General features: G+C 24.9%; 4 protein-coding genes and 1 long non-coding RNA gene across 8 annotated transcripts; 1 reads left to right on the top strand and 4 right to left on the bottom strand.

The window, feature by feature from the left end:
• Positions 1-93: 93 nt before the first annotated feature.
• On the bottom strand, positions 94-3,448 carry LOC100866971 (diphthine methyltransferase). 2 transcript variants are annotated; one of them, XM_031917034.2, is made up of 4 exons: positions 3,307-3,448; positions 768-1,382; positions 566-698; positions 94-492 (listed from the first exon to the last, which is right to left on the bottom strand). In XM_031917034.2, exons 2-4 carry the CDS (start codon positions 1,375-1,377, stop codon positions 129-131), a joined length of 1,107 nt encoding a protein of 368 aa, XP_031772894.2. In that variant the 5' UTR covers positions 1,378-1,382; positions 3,307-3,448; the 3' UTR covers positions 94-128. The 2 variants fall into 2 exon arrangements, with proteins under 2 accessions (XP_031772894.2, XP_086764915.1); XM_086908789.1 differs by lacking the exon at positions 3,307-3,448 and adding an exon at positions 2,836-2,965.
• LOC100867812 (cyclin-dependent kinase 2-associated protein 1) lies at positions 1,464-3,472 on the bottom strand. Its single transcript, XM_012487556.3, has 2 exons — positions 3,307-3,472; positions 1,464-3,075 (listed from the first exon to the last, which is right to left on the bottom strand). The coding sequence occupies exon 2, from the start codon at positions 3,041-3,043 to the stop codon at positions 2,768-2,770; it is 276 nt and encodes a 91-aa protein (XP_012343010.1). The 5' UTR covers positions 3,044-3,075; positions 3,307-3,472; the 3' UTR covers positions 1,464-2,767.
• An 87-nt stretch (positions 3,473-3,559) lies between these two features.
• Positions 3,560-6,962, bottom strand: LOC100866187 (uncharacterized). 2 transcript variants are annotated; one of them, XM_086909207.1, is made up of 2 exons: positions 6,832-6,962; positions 3,560-5,765 (listed from the first exon to the last, which is right to left on the bottom strand). In XM_086909207.1, the coding sequence occupies exon 2, from the start codon at positions 5,552-5,554 to the stop codon at positions 4,280-4,282; it is 1,275 nt and encodes a 424-aa protein (XP_086765333.1). In that variant the 5' UTR covers positions 5,555-5,765; positions 6,832-6,962; the 3' UTR covers positions 3,560-4,279. The 2 variants fall into 2 exon arrangements, with proteins under 2 accessions (XP_086765333.1, XP_003694426.1); XM_003694378.4 differs by lacking the exon at positions 6,832-6,962 and adding an exon at positions 6,195-6,739.
• Positions 6,963-8,157: 1,195 nt separating this feature from the next.
• Positions 8,158-9,292, top strand: LOC105735687 (uncharacterized). Its single transcript, XR_015292318.1, has 2 exons — positions 8,158-8,357; positions 8,927-9,292. It is a non-coding gene; the product is annotated as an uncharacterized LOC105735687 (long non-coding RNA).
• ClC-b (chloride channel protein 7) lies at positions 8,871-12,995 on the bottom strand. Of its 2 annotated transcripts, XM_003694363.4 has the most exons (12): positions 12,653-12,995; positions 12,279-12,389; positions 11,887-12,085; positions 11,551-11,804; positions 11,283-11,460; positions 10,692-11,216; positions 10,465-10,634; positions 10,215-10,394; positions 9,936-10,145; positions 9,603-9,848; positions 9,451-9,531; positions 8,871-9,377 (listed from the first exon to the last, which is right to left on the bottom strand). In XM_003694363.4, exons 1-12 carry the CDS (start codon positions 12,812-12,814, stop codon positions 9,276-9,278), a joined length of 2,418 nt encoding a protein of 805 aa, XP_003694411.1. In that variant the 5' UTR covers positions 12,815-12,995; the 3' UTR covers positions 8,871-9,275. The 2 variants fall into 2 exon arrangements, with proteins under 2 accessions (XP_003694411.1, XP_086765332.1); XM_086909206.1 differs by lacking the exon at positions 9,936-10,145 and having other exon boundaries at positions 12,653-12,987.
• Between the last annotated feature and the right edge of the window lie 590 nt (positions 12,996-13,585).

The raw sequence follows: 13,585 nt of genomic DNA, 5'->3' as shown, positions 1-13,585 counted from the left end.
TCAAATTTGAGTTTTATCTTTAACAAATAATGTAATAAAAATATGAGTAACAAAATAAATAAAAAAAGAACATATTGGAATAAAAATTACCTATTTCATATAATATTTATTTTCTTTTATTAAACTTTTTATTTATGATTTAAATATAATGCCGATATTTTTAAAATGTGATCATAAAAAGAACACGTGCTCGTCAGAAATACATTTTCAATTTTCCTTTTAAATATTTGTTCTGATATTTCTTCGCTATTTAAGAAAGACCAATCACATCCATATGCTATACTTTTATGTTCAGTATATTCACTAATAATAGATAAAGTTGCTGTATTTTTGCAATCGATTATTTTAAATCCGCCATACATGCAAGCTGCAAACAAATATTTCCGTTCAAAGCAATCCCATTTTAAACGCCAAATACCACCATTGAGTTTGACATTTGATATAGGTTGTTTAAAGTTTCTTGTATCCCATAATCTTAATATTTCATCATAACTAAAAATATTATAAAAATTTTATTAGAAGTTGATTTCATTGTTGAATTTATGTTACTGTTTTAATACAATACCTTCCAGATGCTAATAAAAATTCGCTCGTTGCATTACTATGAATGCTTGTAACACCAGCACCATGAACTTTATTTAACAGGGTAACTTTGTTTATTCTCGTGTCAATACGTTGAAATTTACAATCATCGCCACCTTAAATGTAATTATTATTATAACATACTCTATTATCTTAATAAATTTCAATTTCAATTATTTTTATACCACTATATATCACGTTTATGTTCCAATAATCGAAAGCTGTAATCCACGCTTCAAATTCATGTGCAGACCACGAATTAATTTTATTAAGTTCGTTTTCATTTATTTCGAATAACGATATAAAACCTTTTGAATCACTAACTACGATTTTTGTACTAAAATCATTATTATTTGTTAATTTTCCAGTACACCAATCTAAGGATAATGCAAGTACTTCATCTTCATCTGAGACTCTTTTTTGAATTATTAATTCTAAGTTTTTTTTTTTGTCATTATTTTTAAGTTCATAAATTTGAAGGTATCCTAAAGAATTTGAAATACCGAGTAAAATTTTCTTTTGACATATAACATGTGCCCATTTCATATCCAATATGGCAGGTACTTCTAATTTTTGCAGTAATTTTAAATTTCCATTTTGTACAACTTGACATAAATAAATTCTTCCTAAACGTTTTGATAATATTGAAGTATTGGATATTAAATTTTCATCTTTTATTAATTGATATGTTCCACAAACAAATATATCTTTGAAAAAATTTATTGGACACCATTCAACTGAATCCGCGGAAAACTCTGTATCGAAAGTATCCAAAGTACAGAACATATTCTTCATTTAATCTGTAACACGAAATTATATTTGAAAATTTTTAGAAAATATAGTAATTATTATTTCGAAGGAAATATAGGATTTATCTGCAATTTAATACACAAAGATCTTTATTTATGTTAATATTACAATTAATGAAAATTATGACACATAATTATTTAAGCTATTACAAATTTAGAATTTTTAAACTTGTACAATTATATTTGTATACTTCTACCAATTATGTTTATTAGTTAATTTATTGTATACTATTATGAATTATATCAATATTTTTATTAAAAAACATAATTATACAAAGTTATTTGATATGAAGTTGGTTTTCATTAAATATCATAAAAGTTTAAAAAACTTTAATTATTTATAAAAACATTTGTTTGATCCATATTCATTTGTATTAAAAAACTGACACATAGAAATTTTCTGATCATATACATATAACTTGTACTTTTTAGTCAATGTATTGTTATCATTAAGATCATATCATTAATTAATTTTTAGGAACAAGACATGATCATTGTTTTTTTTACATATAATAAATTCATTTATATATGTATATCTGAGCAAAGATCATTTATATATCATAGGAACTTTTCTTTTCATTTTAAATATTTTCATAATGTATAATTGTTTAAATATACCACAATATATTTATACATAAATTTTATTCTAAATATATATTATTAAGATTTAATACTACATTGGTTCTTAATAACTTAATTTTAACTTCAGTTTCTATTGGCATTAATTGCATTTAAGAAATATATTTGTACTGTCAATAGTTTAATTAAAAATTTCAATTTATTTGAAATTATCATATTAATATAGAATTAATATATGTTTTTCATTTTTAAGTTTGGTAAAATTCACCTACTTGATATATTTTAGTAATATAATCATATAAGTATAAAAAAATAATTTTTATAAAATATTTTGTACTCATTCATATAATAAAATTAATTATATGATTAATAAATTATGGCACTTAATGTCTAGTTTTATTGTACTTTCTTTGGTAAAATAAAATTGAATAAATAATTTCTTATTATATGAAATAAATATATAATGACAAAGCATAGTTTCTTAAATAATTTTTTAAAGAAAACATAAAAAATATATGTTATATAATATAATAAATATATATAATATAATAAAAATATAATTATTACTTTTAATTAATGACTATTATTTAAGTTTAATAATTTTTGTTTGCAATTACAATTTGCAAATTTAATATAATCAATATTTGAGGTAGATAAATTGTTATTCTGATTCTTTCATTCTTTAATATGTAAATGCAATACTATTTGCAGCAAAAAATATAAGTCTTTTTATGTTATAGTTAAATACCTCTACAAAATTTGGTCAGTTACAAATTATTATATATAGAATTTTTATCTTATTGACGAGCACTTTTTTCTGTTTCAATTAAACATTCTCTAACTAAAATACGTGCATGTACAATACCACGCTTAATTTTTTCAATAGAAGTACGACTGCCAGCATAGGTAGGTCGAACTTCATGACCAAGTTCTTCTATGACATTAAGTAGTTGTATATACTTTGATTGACCAGGTATAGGAACAGTTTGTTGAAGGGCTCTTGGGTTTGGTACACTTAGTAATGGCTCTGTAACCTTTGTTGAAACTTCTATATTTCCTCGTTCTTCTTCCATCTTCTAACTGTTTTTTTTTTTAAATAAATGTCCTAACAAATAATTTATGAAGAGATGATTGTCATGAGATGATAGTTACAAATTATTTCAATACAGTACTTGTATCTCGAATGTAAATTTTCGATTAGAAACTTCATTAAAAAAACCATAATTTTTAAAGCTGAATACCTTGCAAAAAGATTCTAATAAGATCATTAAAAAAAAGCACTGATATAACCTTAAATTAATACATAATTACATATATCTTTATATAGAAAACTTACCTTAATAAATATACTAGCAAAATTTTATGCAATAAATAAATAAGTAGAAATAAAAATTAAGCGTAATATTTTACAAATTCTTAAAATTATTAACATTTACTTCTCTACACGTTTTATCCATATACTAATATGCATGTCTTCGAAATTTAAACAGCGCTTGACTGAGAAGGTTAGGAATTATATTGGCGCCAAATTTAAAATAATACATACAAATATAGTATTTGATTTAAGGGTATAAAATCAATACACAATATCGTATAAAACTGTTTCTTTTTTTTATTTAGTCATACTTTGTAGTCAGTAATATTTAAGGATTATATTTTCCATAGGTACATTTTGTTTGATCAATTTCTTTTTCTGCAAGTATACTGTAGATATAATTACTAGGTACCTATAGTTTTAACCAAAAAATGCAATTAATTTTTTATAGAAAATATAAATAAAGGCTTTTTAGTGTACAAATTCATCTCTGCCTAATATTATATTTTCTATTTGTTAATTAAAAACTTAATAAGAAGGTACAATTCCTTCATAATGTTTCCATAGAAAATGGTCATCTTTACATTTTTTTTTTAATAAAAATAAAAAACTAAAATGAAAAATGAATCATTTTTCTCTGATTTAATTTATATTCAATATTATGCGCTATTGATTGATTAATTTTCTTTAGGCATCCACAAAAGTGCATATTTCAAGTCATTTTATTAGTTATTGAAACTATTATTAAGTTTTACAGCTATTACTTTCTCATTTTTTCCATTGTCTAAAAGGACTAGCTGCTCACACTTTTTTATATTAAACATACAAACTAGTAAGATCGTATAAAATATGAAATAATAAATGTTACATATGCACATTCTTGTGGATGCTAAGACACTCCCTTTAAAATATACTGCTATACTTCATACAATGTACATAGTATTACTTTGTAAAATAATCGACTAAAAATCTAATTGCTAAGTATATCGGCAGATCATTGCCGTGCATTATGTTCTGTTTCCAATAGACATTCCCTTACAAGAATTCTTGCATGTTGAATACCCATTTTTAATCGTTCAGCTGCACTGCGACTTCCAGCATAAGAAAGGCGAATGTCTCTTCCAAGCTCCTCAATGATAACTAGTAACTGAGCATATTTACCTTGACCAGGCACAGTGGGAAAGTTTATTGTACTGGATGGGCTAGCCTGTGCTACTTGAACAGTTTGAACATTTTGCAAATTTCTTGGATTTGGCACAGTAATCACAGGTTCAGGGATTCGAGGAATTTCTGGTGGTGGTACCTTTGGTGGTGGTGGTGGATCATTTAATTTTGTTATTGTTATTTCATTTAATTTAGCCAATTCAGTTAATTTTGCCATTTCTGCCATTTTTGAATATTCAGGCATTTTTGTAATATCATTCTGCATATTTGCCATTTTAATCATTTCATTCATTTTCGTTTTTTCATTTATTTTGGCAATTTCTTTAGCCATTTCATTAATCTGTGCAATTTCATTTAATTTTGTTATGTCATTATTATATTTAGCCATTTCTGTCATTTTTACCATCTCATTAAGTTTTGCTATTTCGTTCATTCTTTGAACTTCGTTAATTTTTGCCATTTGGGACATTTTCATCATTTCATTCATCTTTGCAATTTCATTAATTTTCGTGATATCGTTGTATTTAGCCATTTCTGAGAGTTTTACCATTTCATTCATTTTGGCAATTTCAGACATTTTTGCAATTTCTTGCATTTTCATATATTCTGTTGTTTTAGCATATTCTGCCATTTTTTCCATTTCATATCTTTTAGCCATATCTTGAGACATTTTGTTTAATTCAGTCATCTTACTAAACTCAGCAAGTTGAGCCATTTGAACTATATGTTCTGGTACTTTCCCTCTTTCCATCATTTGTTTCAATTCTGCGGAAATTTTATTCATATTCATTTCTGACATTTGAGCTATCGTTGCTGCATCTGGCATTTTAGACAATTCAGCAATTTTTGAAATTTCTCTTGCTAAATTTTCATCTAAACAACGCTTCTTTTTAGCACGATGTCTAGCCATACGCTGGGCTTCCTGCATTCTTCTTATTGCTGCCTGCTCTTCTGTTTCTTTTGCTCTAGCGTTCTTCATTCTTTCAGCAGCAGAAAATAATCTAATAGTACGCTCTTCTAATGTTTCTGATTTTAATTTTTGTCTTCTATATTCTCGCATTTCTCTTACCTTTTTAAGGTAAGATTTTTTTTTAGCCTTAGGCATAACATGCAATTACGCACAGTATAGGTATAATCATCTATGTAGACTGTCATTTTTATATATTTTATATATCAAACTTCTTAGAAAATATACTTTGTGCATGCGTTAAAGATTAAGCGTAACTTTGTTTTCTTTCTTGATACTTATTAATTTTTCTCACATATCATTTCATATATAAAGTACTTTTCTATCATTTCTTCACTTTAAAAATTACCTGCAATAAAAAAATTAGTTAGAATTCTCATTAAAGATTTTCACTAAAAATTTTTAAAGATAAAAATAGTTCATTTACATATTTTAAAATATAATAAACATTTTTATCATTTGTTGTTTAAATATGATTAAATTTTAGAATATCGCATTTAGCGAATGAAAATTCTAATTAAAATAAATAATAATAACGTTTAAAAATTTATTTGTATCAGTAATAAAAGACTATTAATCTGACGATCTCTCTTAAGAAATACCATGATAACTTTCTTCACTATAAAAAGCGATAAATATGAATATTAATTCGATTTCCGATGTCCAAAAAGACGCGGGTACCAAGCTTAAAAAAATTTCATAGCACGTGCGCAAAAATCGAATGGCTAATACTGTTTTCGAAATACGTGTATGTAAGTGTGCGTGTCCTGTCGACTACCTGTGCCTTGTTGCTTTGTGTGCGTGTCTCCCAAAATTCGAAAGAAGAGCGTCGTCAAGTAGAATGTAATGCGCATGCGCGTCAATCTAAGAACGCCGTCTTCTCTGGAACGTTCACCAATCACAACAATGGCGAATGCAATTCGGTCAGTTCACTGAAACGCACGATTAATCCGTTGTAAAGCTAAACCGCGTCGTGGATTGATTCCATTTTATAATCGCATCTTCTTCGCGATAAAATACATCCGTCGTTATTGTTCATGAAAAAATTACTTCGATTTTTCTTAAGATATACCGCAGACAAACGCACAAAAGCAATATCGGCCGACATGTAAGATTTTCGTTCGGAGCCACTTTAAGGGGCCAAGCGGGGTCGCCGATAGGCTGCGTGTGACGTGGTTGCGTTTATTGACCATAACCCCTTCCTACTCCCGTCTGCAACTTCACGACGGACAGGTGTACGACCTGAGAGACCGCAAAACAATTGACCAAACCGACCGCGTCTTAAAATACACGGCATTGTCAGAGAATCACAAAGATGCTTGGAATGTTCGACTTCTTATCGTGTCTGTTGATGGTGTTATTATTCTTTTTTTTCATCAATAATATGATTGTTTTTTGCAAAATATTCAACTCACGGTAATTTTTCTTGACGCATTGAAAGACCGGTTTCTTCAAGAAATGAGAAAATTTTGACAAGCTTTCTTCGGTTCTTTCAGACGAGAAGGTGAGACTTACAATGAGCTCGTCAGGAAGATACGTTTTTAATAAACTTTCATATGAAAGAATTTAAAATATTCAATGATAATCCATAATAATATTCTTATGAAAAAATTAATATTTAAAATTCGTAATATTTTTAAATTTTATTATTTTGATATTTTGGTAATATGAATATCTGAATTTAGATAAATTATTTAAATAACGCGATTTTTTTATACCGAAATTATTACATTACATTATTATTACAAATTAAATTTTATTTTTCTATTTATAATATTTATCATATTTATTACATTTATCACTTATATGGAAAATTATTACTACATCAATGAATTTTTTTGGTTACTAATGTTTGTATATTTTATAGCACTTATATACTATTCAGGAATGAATTTAATTCTTTTTATGTATTATTATTTGTAAATGGAAGAAAAGTCTATAAACACAATATTTACAACTGATGTAATTATTCAAGTAGATGATATCTTTTTATAATTTATATTTATCTATATAAAATAAAATATTTTACAAAATATATATTTTAATAGAATCAGATAAATAAATTATATTTATTTATAATAAAAATACTATATTTATGTTAATTACTATTATGAATTCATTCCTGTTTCCATTAAGTATTCTTTTATTAACATTATAACTTTTATAATACCTTTTTTAATTTTTCTCTTGAAATTCTACTACCTGTATATATTAATTTAATATTCTTTCCTAATTCCTCAACAATTGACAATAATTGAGAATATTTACTTTGTGTAACAAAGTATGTAACAATTGATGAATTTTGTATAGGAATATGCATTTGAAATTGTTTAATTTTTACTATGAAGACAATGGAGTTAATAGATTTAAATATAATATTTTTTTTATTTAATTCTATGTTAAGTGTCCTCACTTTCTCTTCTTCTTTGCTTTGAATCTTATCATTTTTTTCGTATCATGATTTATTATATTTTTTTCTATCTCTTTTAGTTTTATTAAAGATTTATATTTTTTATATATTTATATTTTTTCCTCTTTTTTTATTAAATTCTGTTTATTTATTTTCGAAGTTTTCTTATCTCTATTCTGTTTATAGTTGTTCATTTTGTATTATGACCCTTTTTTAATTGCAATATTTTTTATTATTTAGATTATATTATATTAAAAAAAAAAATCATTCTCAAAATTATTTAAATTTACCTCTTTTTTGTTATCGATATTCACGCATGCGCAAAATATATATGATTTAGAATCCAATCATTGAAATGGCGAACTGACGTAAACAGTATTATTAAACTTTTTTAATCATATATATTTTAATTATAAATATTTATTATTCTCTGTTAACATTTGCATTCAATTTCAATTTCTTTTATTGGATTGGCAGTTTTAAATATTTTTTTTAATTATTATGAATATAAAGAGAAGAAAAGTTATAACTGTACGTAAAATTTCACCAATCTTTTTACCAATATAGTTTTACGGAAAAATTATGATGCTCAGATTTATTGAAGATTAGAAAGAGATAGTATCATTCTGTCTTATGTATTATTTTTTCTCTTAAAGTGAATCATTCTCAAAATAAGAGCTTGTAATTAATTATTATTAATTTTTATATTTTTAAATTTTATAAGTATTTATTAATCTTTTGTAATTTCTTAATATGTACAATATAACTATTATTAAATTAAGAATAGCTTGTGGAATTGGGAAATTGTATCAAAATGTTTACACATATTTATATATTAATGCATATGTTTATCTTAAAATCTAAAAAAATATGATTAGTTAAATTAAAGATAAATAAACTATTTTTTAAATATATTTTTTTTTCTTATTTAAAAATATATTTAAAATGTTTTATTTTTTTATATTTTATAGTATATGAATTAATTTTATATAATTTTTAGATTGTAATTAATTATTTTAAAAATTAATATAAAAACATAGAAAATTAAATAAAATATAAATAAATGCTTTATTTCTATAAAATATTTTTTCTTGTTGCAGGTTATGTAAAAAGACTTTAATTATTCTATAACGTGTGAATTATAATCTCTAGAGATATAATTAAAAGGCTATTGTTTCCAATGTATATTCCATCATATGAGTATTATTTTCTTTTATTGCTAATAATTCTGCCAGTATTTTTATTTTTTAAATTATGGTCATGGTTAGGCTGGCAATTATTTGTGAATAATTAATATATAATTGATTTTGTCTTTTTTTGTCTCTTTCTTCTTTGCTGAAGAATATAAAAATCTTTTTTCTTATATATATAAGAAAACAATATTTATACATATAATACATTATAAGCTTTTTTTTCATAAATTAAATTTTGTATCTAAAAAAATTAAAATTAAATTTTATCAGTAATTAAAAGTTCATCTAATCCCATGTTTCCTCTATGTTTCCATATCCTAAATCTGGCAACATCTTTTCTTGTAATAATCCCAATTACCTAAAAAGAAAAATTTGAAATTATATTTTTTTTATGTAATAACATTTTAAAAAATGCGTCAATTTGTTAATACCTCATTTGTATCATTGACTACTGGCAAATGTCGAAGACCTAGAGCTCTAAAAAGTCTAAATGTTCGTGGCAGTGTTGCAGACTAAAAAAAAAAAAATTTTTTTTTCATTTAATAATGTGTGAAAAAAAAAAATTAATAAAAAAAATACTAACATGTTGTACTGTATAAGGAGAAGGATTCATGAAAGGCCTTAAATCTATCATATAAGTTTTTTCTTCTTCAGTTACAGTTACTTGATCGATTGTTGGATATCTAGGATATTCTTTTCTGAATATTTTAATACTTAATGATCTGTCCCAATAATCTAAGTTTTTATTAAAAATTTTGTTTTGCAATAATACTATTAATTGAGAGCGTAAGATTAGTCCTCGAAATCGTCCGTATGAATGTATTTCAATCTAGAATGAAAAAAATAGCATAAATATAAGAGAATAACATATCTTTTGAATAACAATAAATTTATATAACAATAATTAATTCATTACTTCATCACTACTAGGAGGATCAACCACGGGAAATCCATTAAATGTTACACATTTCAGAAGTTCTATTATATGTCCTACATTTTCTACTGTTTTTAATGTTACTATTGGATGACTCATTATTTCACTAGCGTAAATATTATTTGATAATGGCGGGGCTTCCCATGGTAATATAGGAATTCCAGCCATTTGTGTATGAATATCATAAATTCCCTATAAAATAAGATATACATATATAAATATATATATCTTAAATTATATGTTAGATTGGTGTTTTCATACCTCATTGAAGAAGTCCCCAACCCATTTAGCCATTATAAGAACTATTATAAGTGGCAAGCCAAAAGATATTCCTTGAGTAGCTTCTATTAATATCGCAGTTAAACTTATCGTCATTCTAACTACTCCTCCTAATTGAGCAGCTGCACCTAATAAAGCATATTTTCCAGGATTTAAAACAACCTGCAATAATTAACTATAATTGCTATTTTTTTCTACAATATTTAATTTTATTTTTATCATTGTTTCATACGCAATTTGGAAAAAGTCTTGAAAGTCCTGATCCAATTAATCTACCCCAAGCAGCACCAATTAATAGGGATGGAATGAACAAACCACTAGACATGGACAAACCAAAAGTAGCAACAGCCAGAAGAAAATAGAGAATAACAAAAATAGCTAAAGTGATATCATTGTGAGAACCTATAAACAAAAAATTTAATGAATATATTCTATATTTTTTTTATATTATTAACATACCTTTAGGATCATGAAATAAAGACCGTACACTACTTTCTGGTGTCTGAAACCACAAAGCTGCAACAGCACTATATTCTCCATCATTGCAATACATTTGAATGGGAAATTTAGTGGGATCCTGTCCCAATGGTTTACAATCTTTCAAACAATAAATCATGGTAAATCCCATCGTTGCACTTAATGCAGCAACTATGAGAGCTTCTATTACTTTCAACCATTTTTTTTTTATGTATTTCAAACGGAAACAGGTAATTTTATAATTTAAATGATTCCAACAAGCACCCAAAAGTCCACCAATTGTTCCCATTAACATGAATAGCGGAATTTCGTAAATCTGATAGGGTATTGTCTCAAATTTTCCAAGATTTAGTAAGCCTGGATAAGAAAGGTCACCGGGTCGTCTGTGATATGTGCTAAGAATAACGTTTAATGTAAATGTTGTGATCATACTAGCAAAAAATGTTCTCCAAGTGAGACTCTGATTAAAAAAGCTAGTTCCTTCTTCGATACTAAATAATACTCCTCCTAAATAATTATTTATCAAATAATTAATATTTATACTACATATCTACATACCATATCAGCACTTACCAATTGGTGCACCAAATGCGGCAGATACACCAGAAGCTGCACCTCCAGATACAAAATCTCGTTTTTCATGATCTTCTCTGAAATATTTAAATATCTTTAAATCTTTATTAAATGTAGTACTTTTTCCTTGTGATATTCCTGCTGCTATTACAGCTCCAGAATGTATCATAGGTCCTTCCTAAAATGATATTTTATCTTATATTATTTTTTTTTTTATTTAAAAGAAAAAATAAAAAATGATATAAAAATAATAATGAAACATATTTACTTTTCCACCAGCTAAACCTCCCACTACTGTACAAATTACTCCTATAGTTTTTACTGCTAATGTTTTAATACGAACAACTCGAGGTATTTTAATTCCATTTAAATAGCATTTCACCTGAGGAATACCACTACCTGCTGCAACAGGTTCCACATAAGATACTAAAATTGCACCTATTAAAACAGGTGCAAAATTTAGAGCTAACCACAATAAATATGGTAACCATAAACAATTTCTTGCTACACATTGATCCATATCTATCATTCACTGTAAGGAGCATTGAAATTATATTTTTTTTTCTTTCATTTGTTATTTGTTTATAATAGAAGTAAAGGATACAAAATTTCAAACAACCATACTTTAGCTTTGTTAATTCTTCTATAGAAATATTTACAAGACTAGCTATAAGCGCTGTACAAATACCTATTAATAAAAAAATAAACCATCTAGCAAAATTCTTTTTAACTACAAACTTGTAACCTTTTTTTCTTTCTTCATCTTGAAGAAGATGATTCTCACAGGGATCATAATCTAAACTCTAAAAAAATAAGTAAAAATATAATGATATATTTTGATACACATAATGCTTCTTTAATGCATAATTAGTTTTAAGATAAGATATTCACAATGATTAATATAGAAAGTTTTTCAAATATAAAGATAAATATAATTATATATCAATAAGAACATTATAAGATAAATAAAATATAGTTATAAGAAAAACAATATACCTCATAATTACTTGATAAGAAATTGGTAGCACCAGGAAGTATTTCTTCGGTATTAAGTCTTCTCAAATTATTAGAAAGTGTTTCCACAATACTTTGTGATGACACATTACCCTATAGATAACATTTTATTACAAATGAAGAAATAAAATATTAAAGATGATTACAATTATTGTAAATTAATATAATATTTTATTTTTATATAAAAGGATTTTTTCTTATCAATATTATAAAAGATAAAGAACAAATTAGACAGGTATTAATTAGGTTATCTTATTATAAAAAAAAAAAGAAAAAAAAAAGAAAAAAAAAACATAAGGAAAAAATTTTAAAGATATAATATATAAATTATCATTAAATTATTACATCTTTCCTACCCGAAATCTAATATTAATATTTTCATTCGAGTATGATGCGAAATTATTTCTTGGTTTTAATAATTTTTCTCTATCATTTTCACAATCATTTTCACAATTATCAACACTGTCATCGATGCTGTTGTTTATTGACACGTTTACATGCGTTAGAGTATCCATCATTTTTCAAACATTACCACTATGATCATATTTTAAAGATTAGAAAAAAAAATCAAGTCATTGATTACAAGCATAGCTACTACTTTGTTGTGACTTAATGTTACCACATATTGAACTCACATAAGGAAAGAAAAATACATATTGACAATCATGTGATTAATAATACTATGATTCATGTTCAATGAAAGTGGTGCTCAACTTATGATGTATTTTTATTGTTCAAAAATTGTTTTAATTATTAAATAGAAGTTCTCTTTTAATCAATCAATATTATAATAAGAATAAGAACTATATACATTTTATACATGGAAAAATTCTTTTTCTTTTTTATTTTTTATGATTTAAAAAAAAAATCATAAAAAAATTAAACGATTGGGCAATACTAGCAATTCAGGAGTATATTATCATGATTATTCTGATAATCTAAATGCGCAAGCGCTACTTGTAGAGTCTTGTCAAGAATATCATAAAATAATGATGTATAATACATTAAAGTTTTTTTGTTGAAATTAAAAAAAATTAAAAAATTTTTTATTGAAAAAAATAATTATGCATACAAGTAATAAAAATATATAAAGAAAATGATAATAATAATGAGACCGTATGAGATGTTAAAAATTTTTGTTTTTAAATTTAGAAAAAATTGCGATAAATATTTCTTTTTCACTTAATGAATTAATTTTATAAATATTTTCTTTTGATATTATATAATTTACATTGCTTATATATTATATAATCTATATTATTCTGATTGGAATATTTTTTTTTATGTTA

This window comes from Apis florea, unplaced genomic scaffold (genome assembly GCF_048593485.1).
Source record: "Apis florea isolate Af1SG1 unplaced genomic scaffold, ASM4859348v1 contig_3081_pilon, whole genome shotgun sequence".
In the NCBI taxonomy this organism is placed as follows: domain Eukaryota; kingdom Metazoa; phylum Arthropoda; class Insecta; order Hymenoptera; family Apidae; genus Apis; species Apis florea.
Note: the sequence above shows the minus strand (reverse complement) of the source record. Positions and strands in the feature narration are given on the sequence as shown.

Bases quoted from the DNA above. Each gene is read 5' to 3' on its own strand.
- LOC100866971 (XM_031917034.2), bottom strand. From the start codon at position 1,377: ATGAAGAATATGTTCTGTACTTTGGATACTTTCGATACAGAGTTTTCC. The intron at 699-767 runs GTATAAAAATAA...ATTACATTTAAG, and splicing joins CATAAACGTGATATATAGTG to GTGGCGATGATTGTAAATTT. The intron at 493-565 runs GTATTGTATTAA...TAATATTTTTAG, and splicing joins TTTTTATTAGCATCTGGAAG to TTATGATGAAATATTAAGAT.
- LOC100867812 (XM_012487556.3), bottom strand. From the start codon at position 3,043: ATGGAAGAAGAACGAGGAAATATAGAAGTTTCAACAAAGGTTACAGAG.
- LOC100866187 (XM_086909207.1), bottom strand. From the start codon at position 5,554: ATGCCTAAGGCTAAAAAAAAATCTTACCTTAAAAAGGTAAGAGAAATG.
- ClC-b (XM_003694363.4), bottom strand. From the start codon at position 12,814: ATGATGGATACTCTAACGCATGTAAACGTGTCAATAAACAACAGCATC. The intron at 12,390-12,652 runs GTAGGAAAGATG...TGTTATCTATAG, and splicing joins ATATTAATATTAGATTTCGG to GGTAATGTGTCATCACAAAG. The intron at 12,086-12,278 runs GTATATTGTTTT...TTATTTTTTTAG, and splicing joins TCTTATCAAGTAATTATGAG to AGTTTAGATTATGATCCCTG.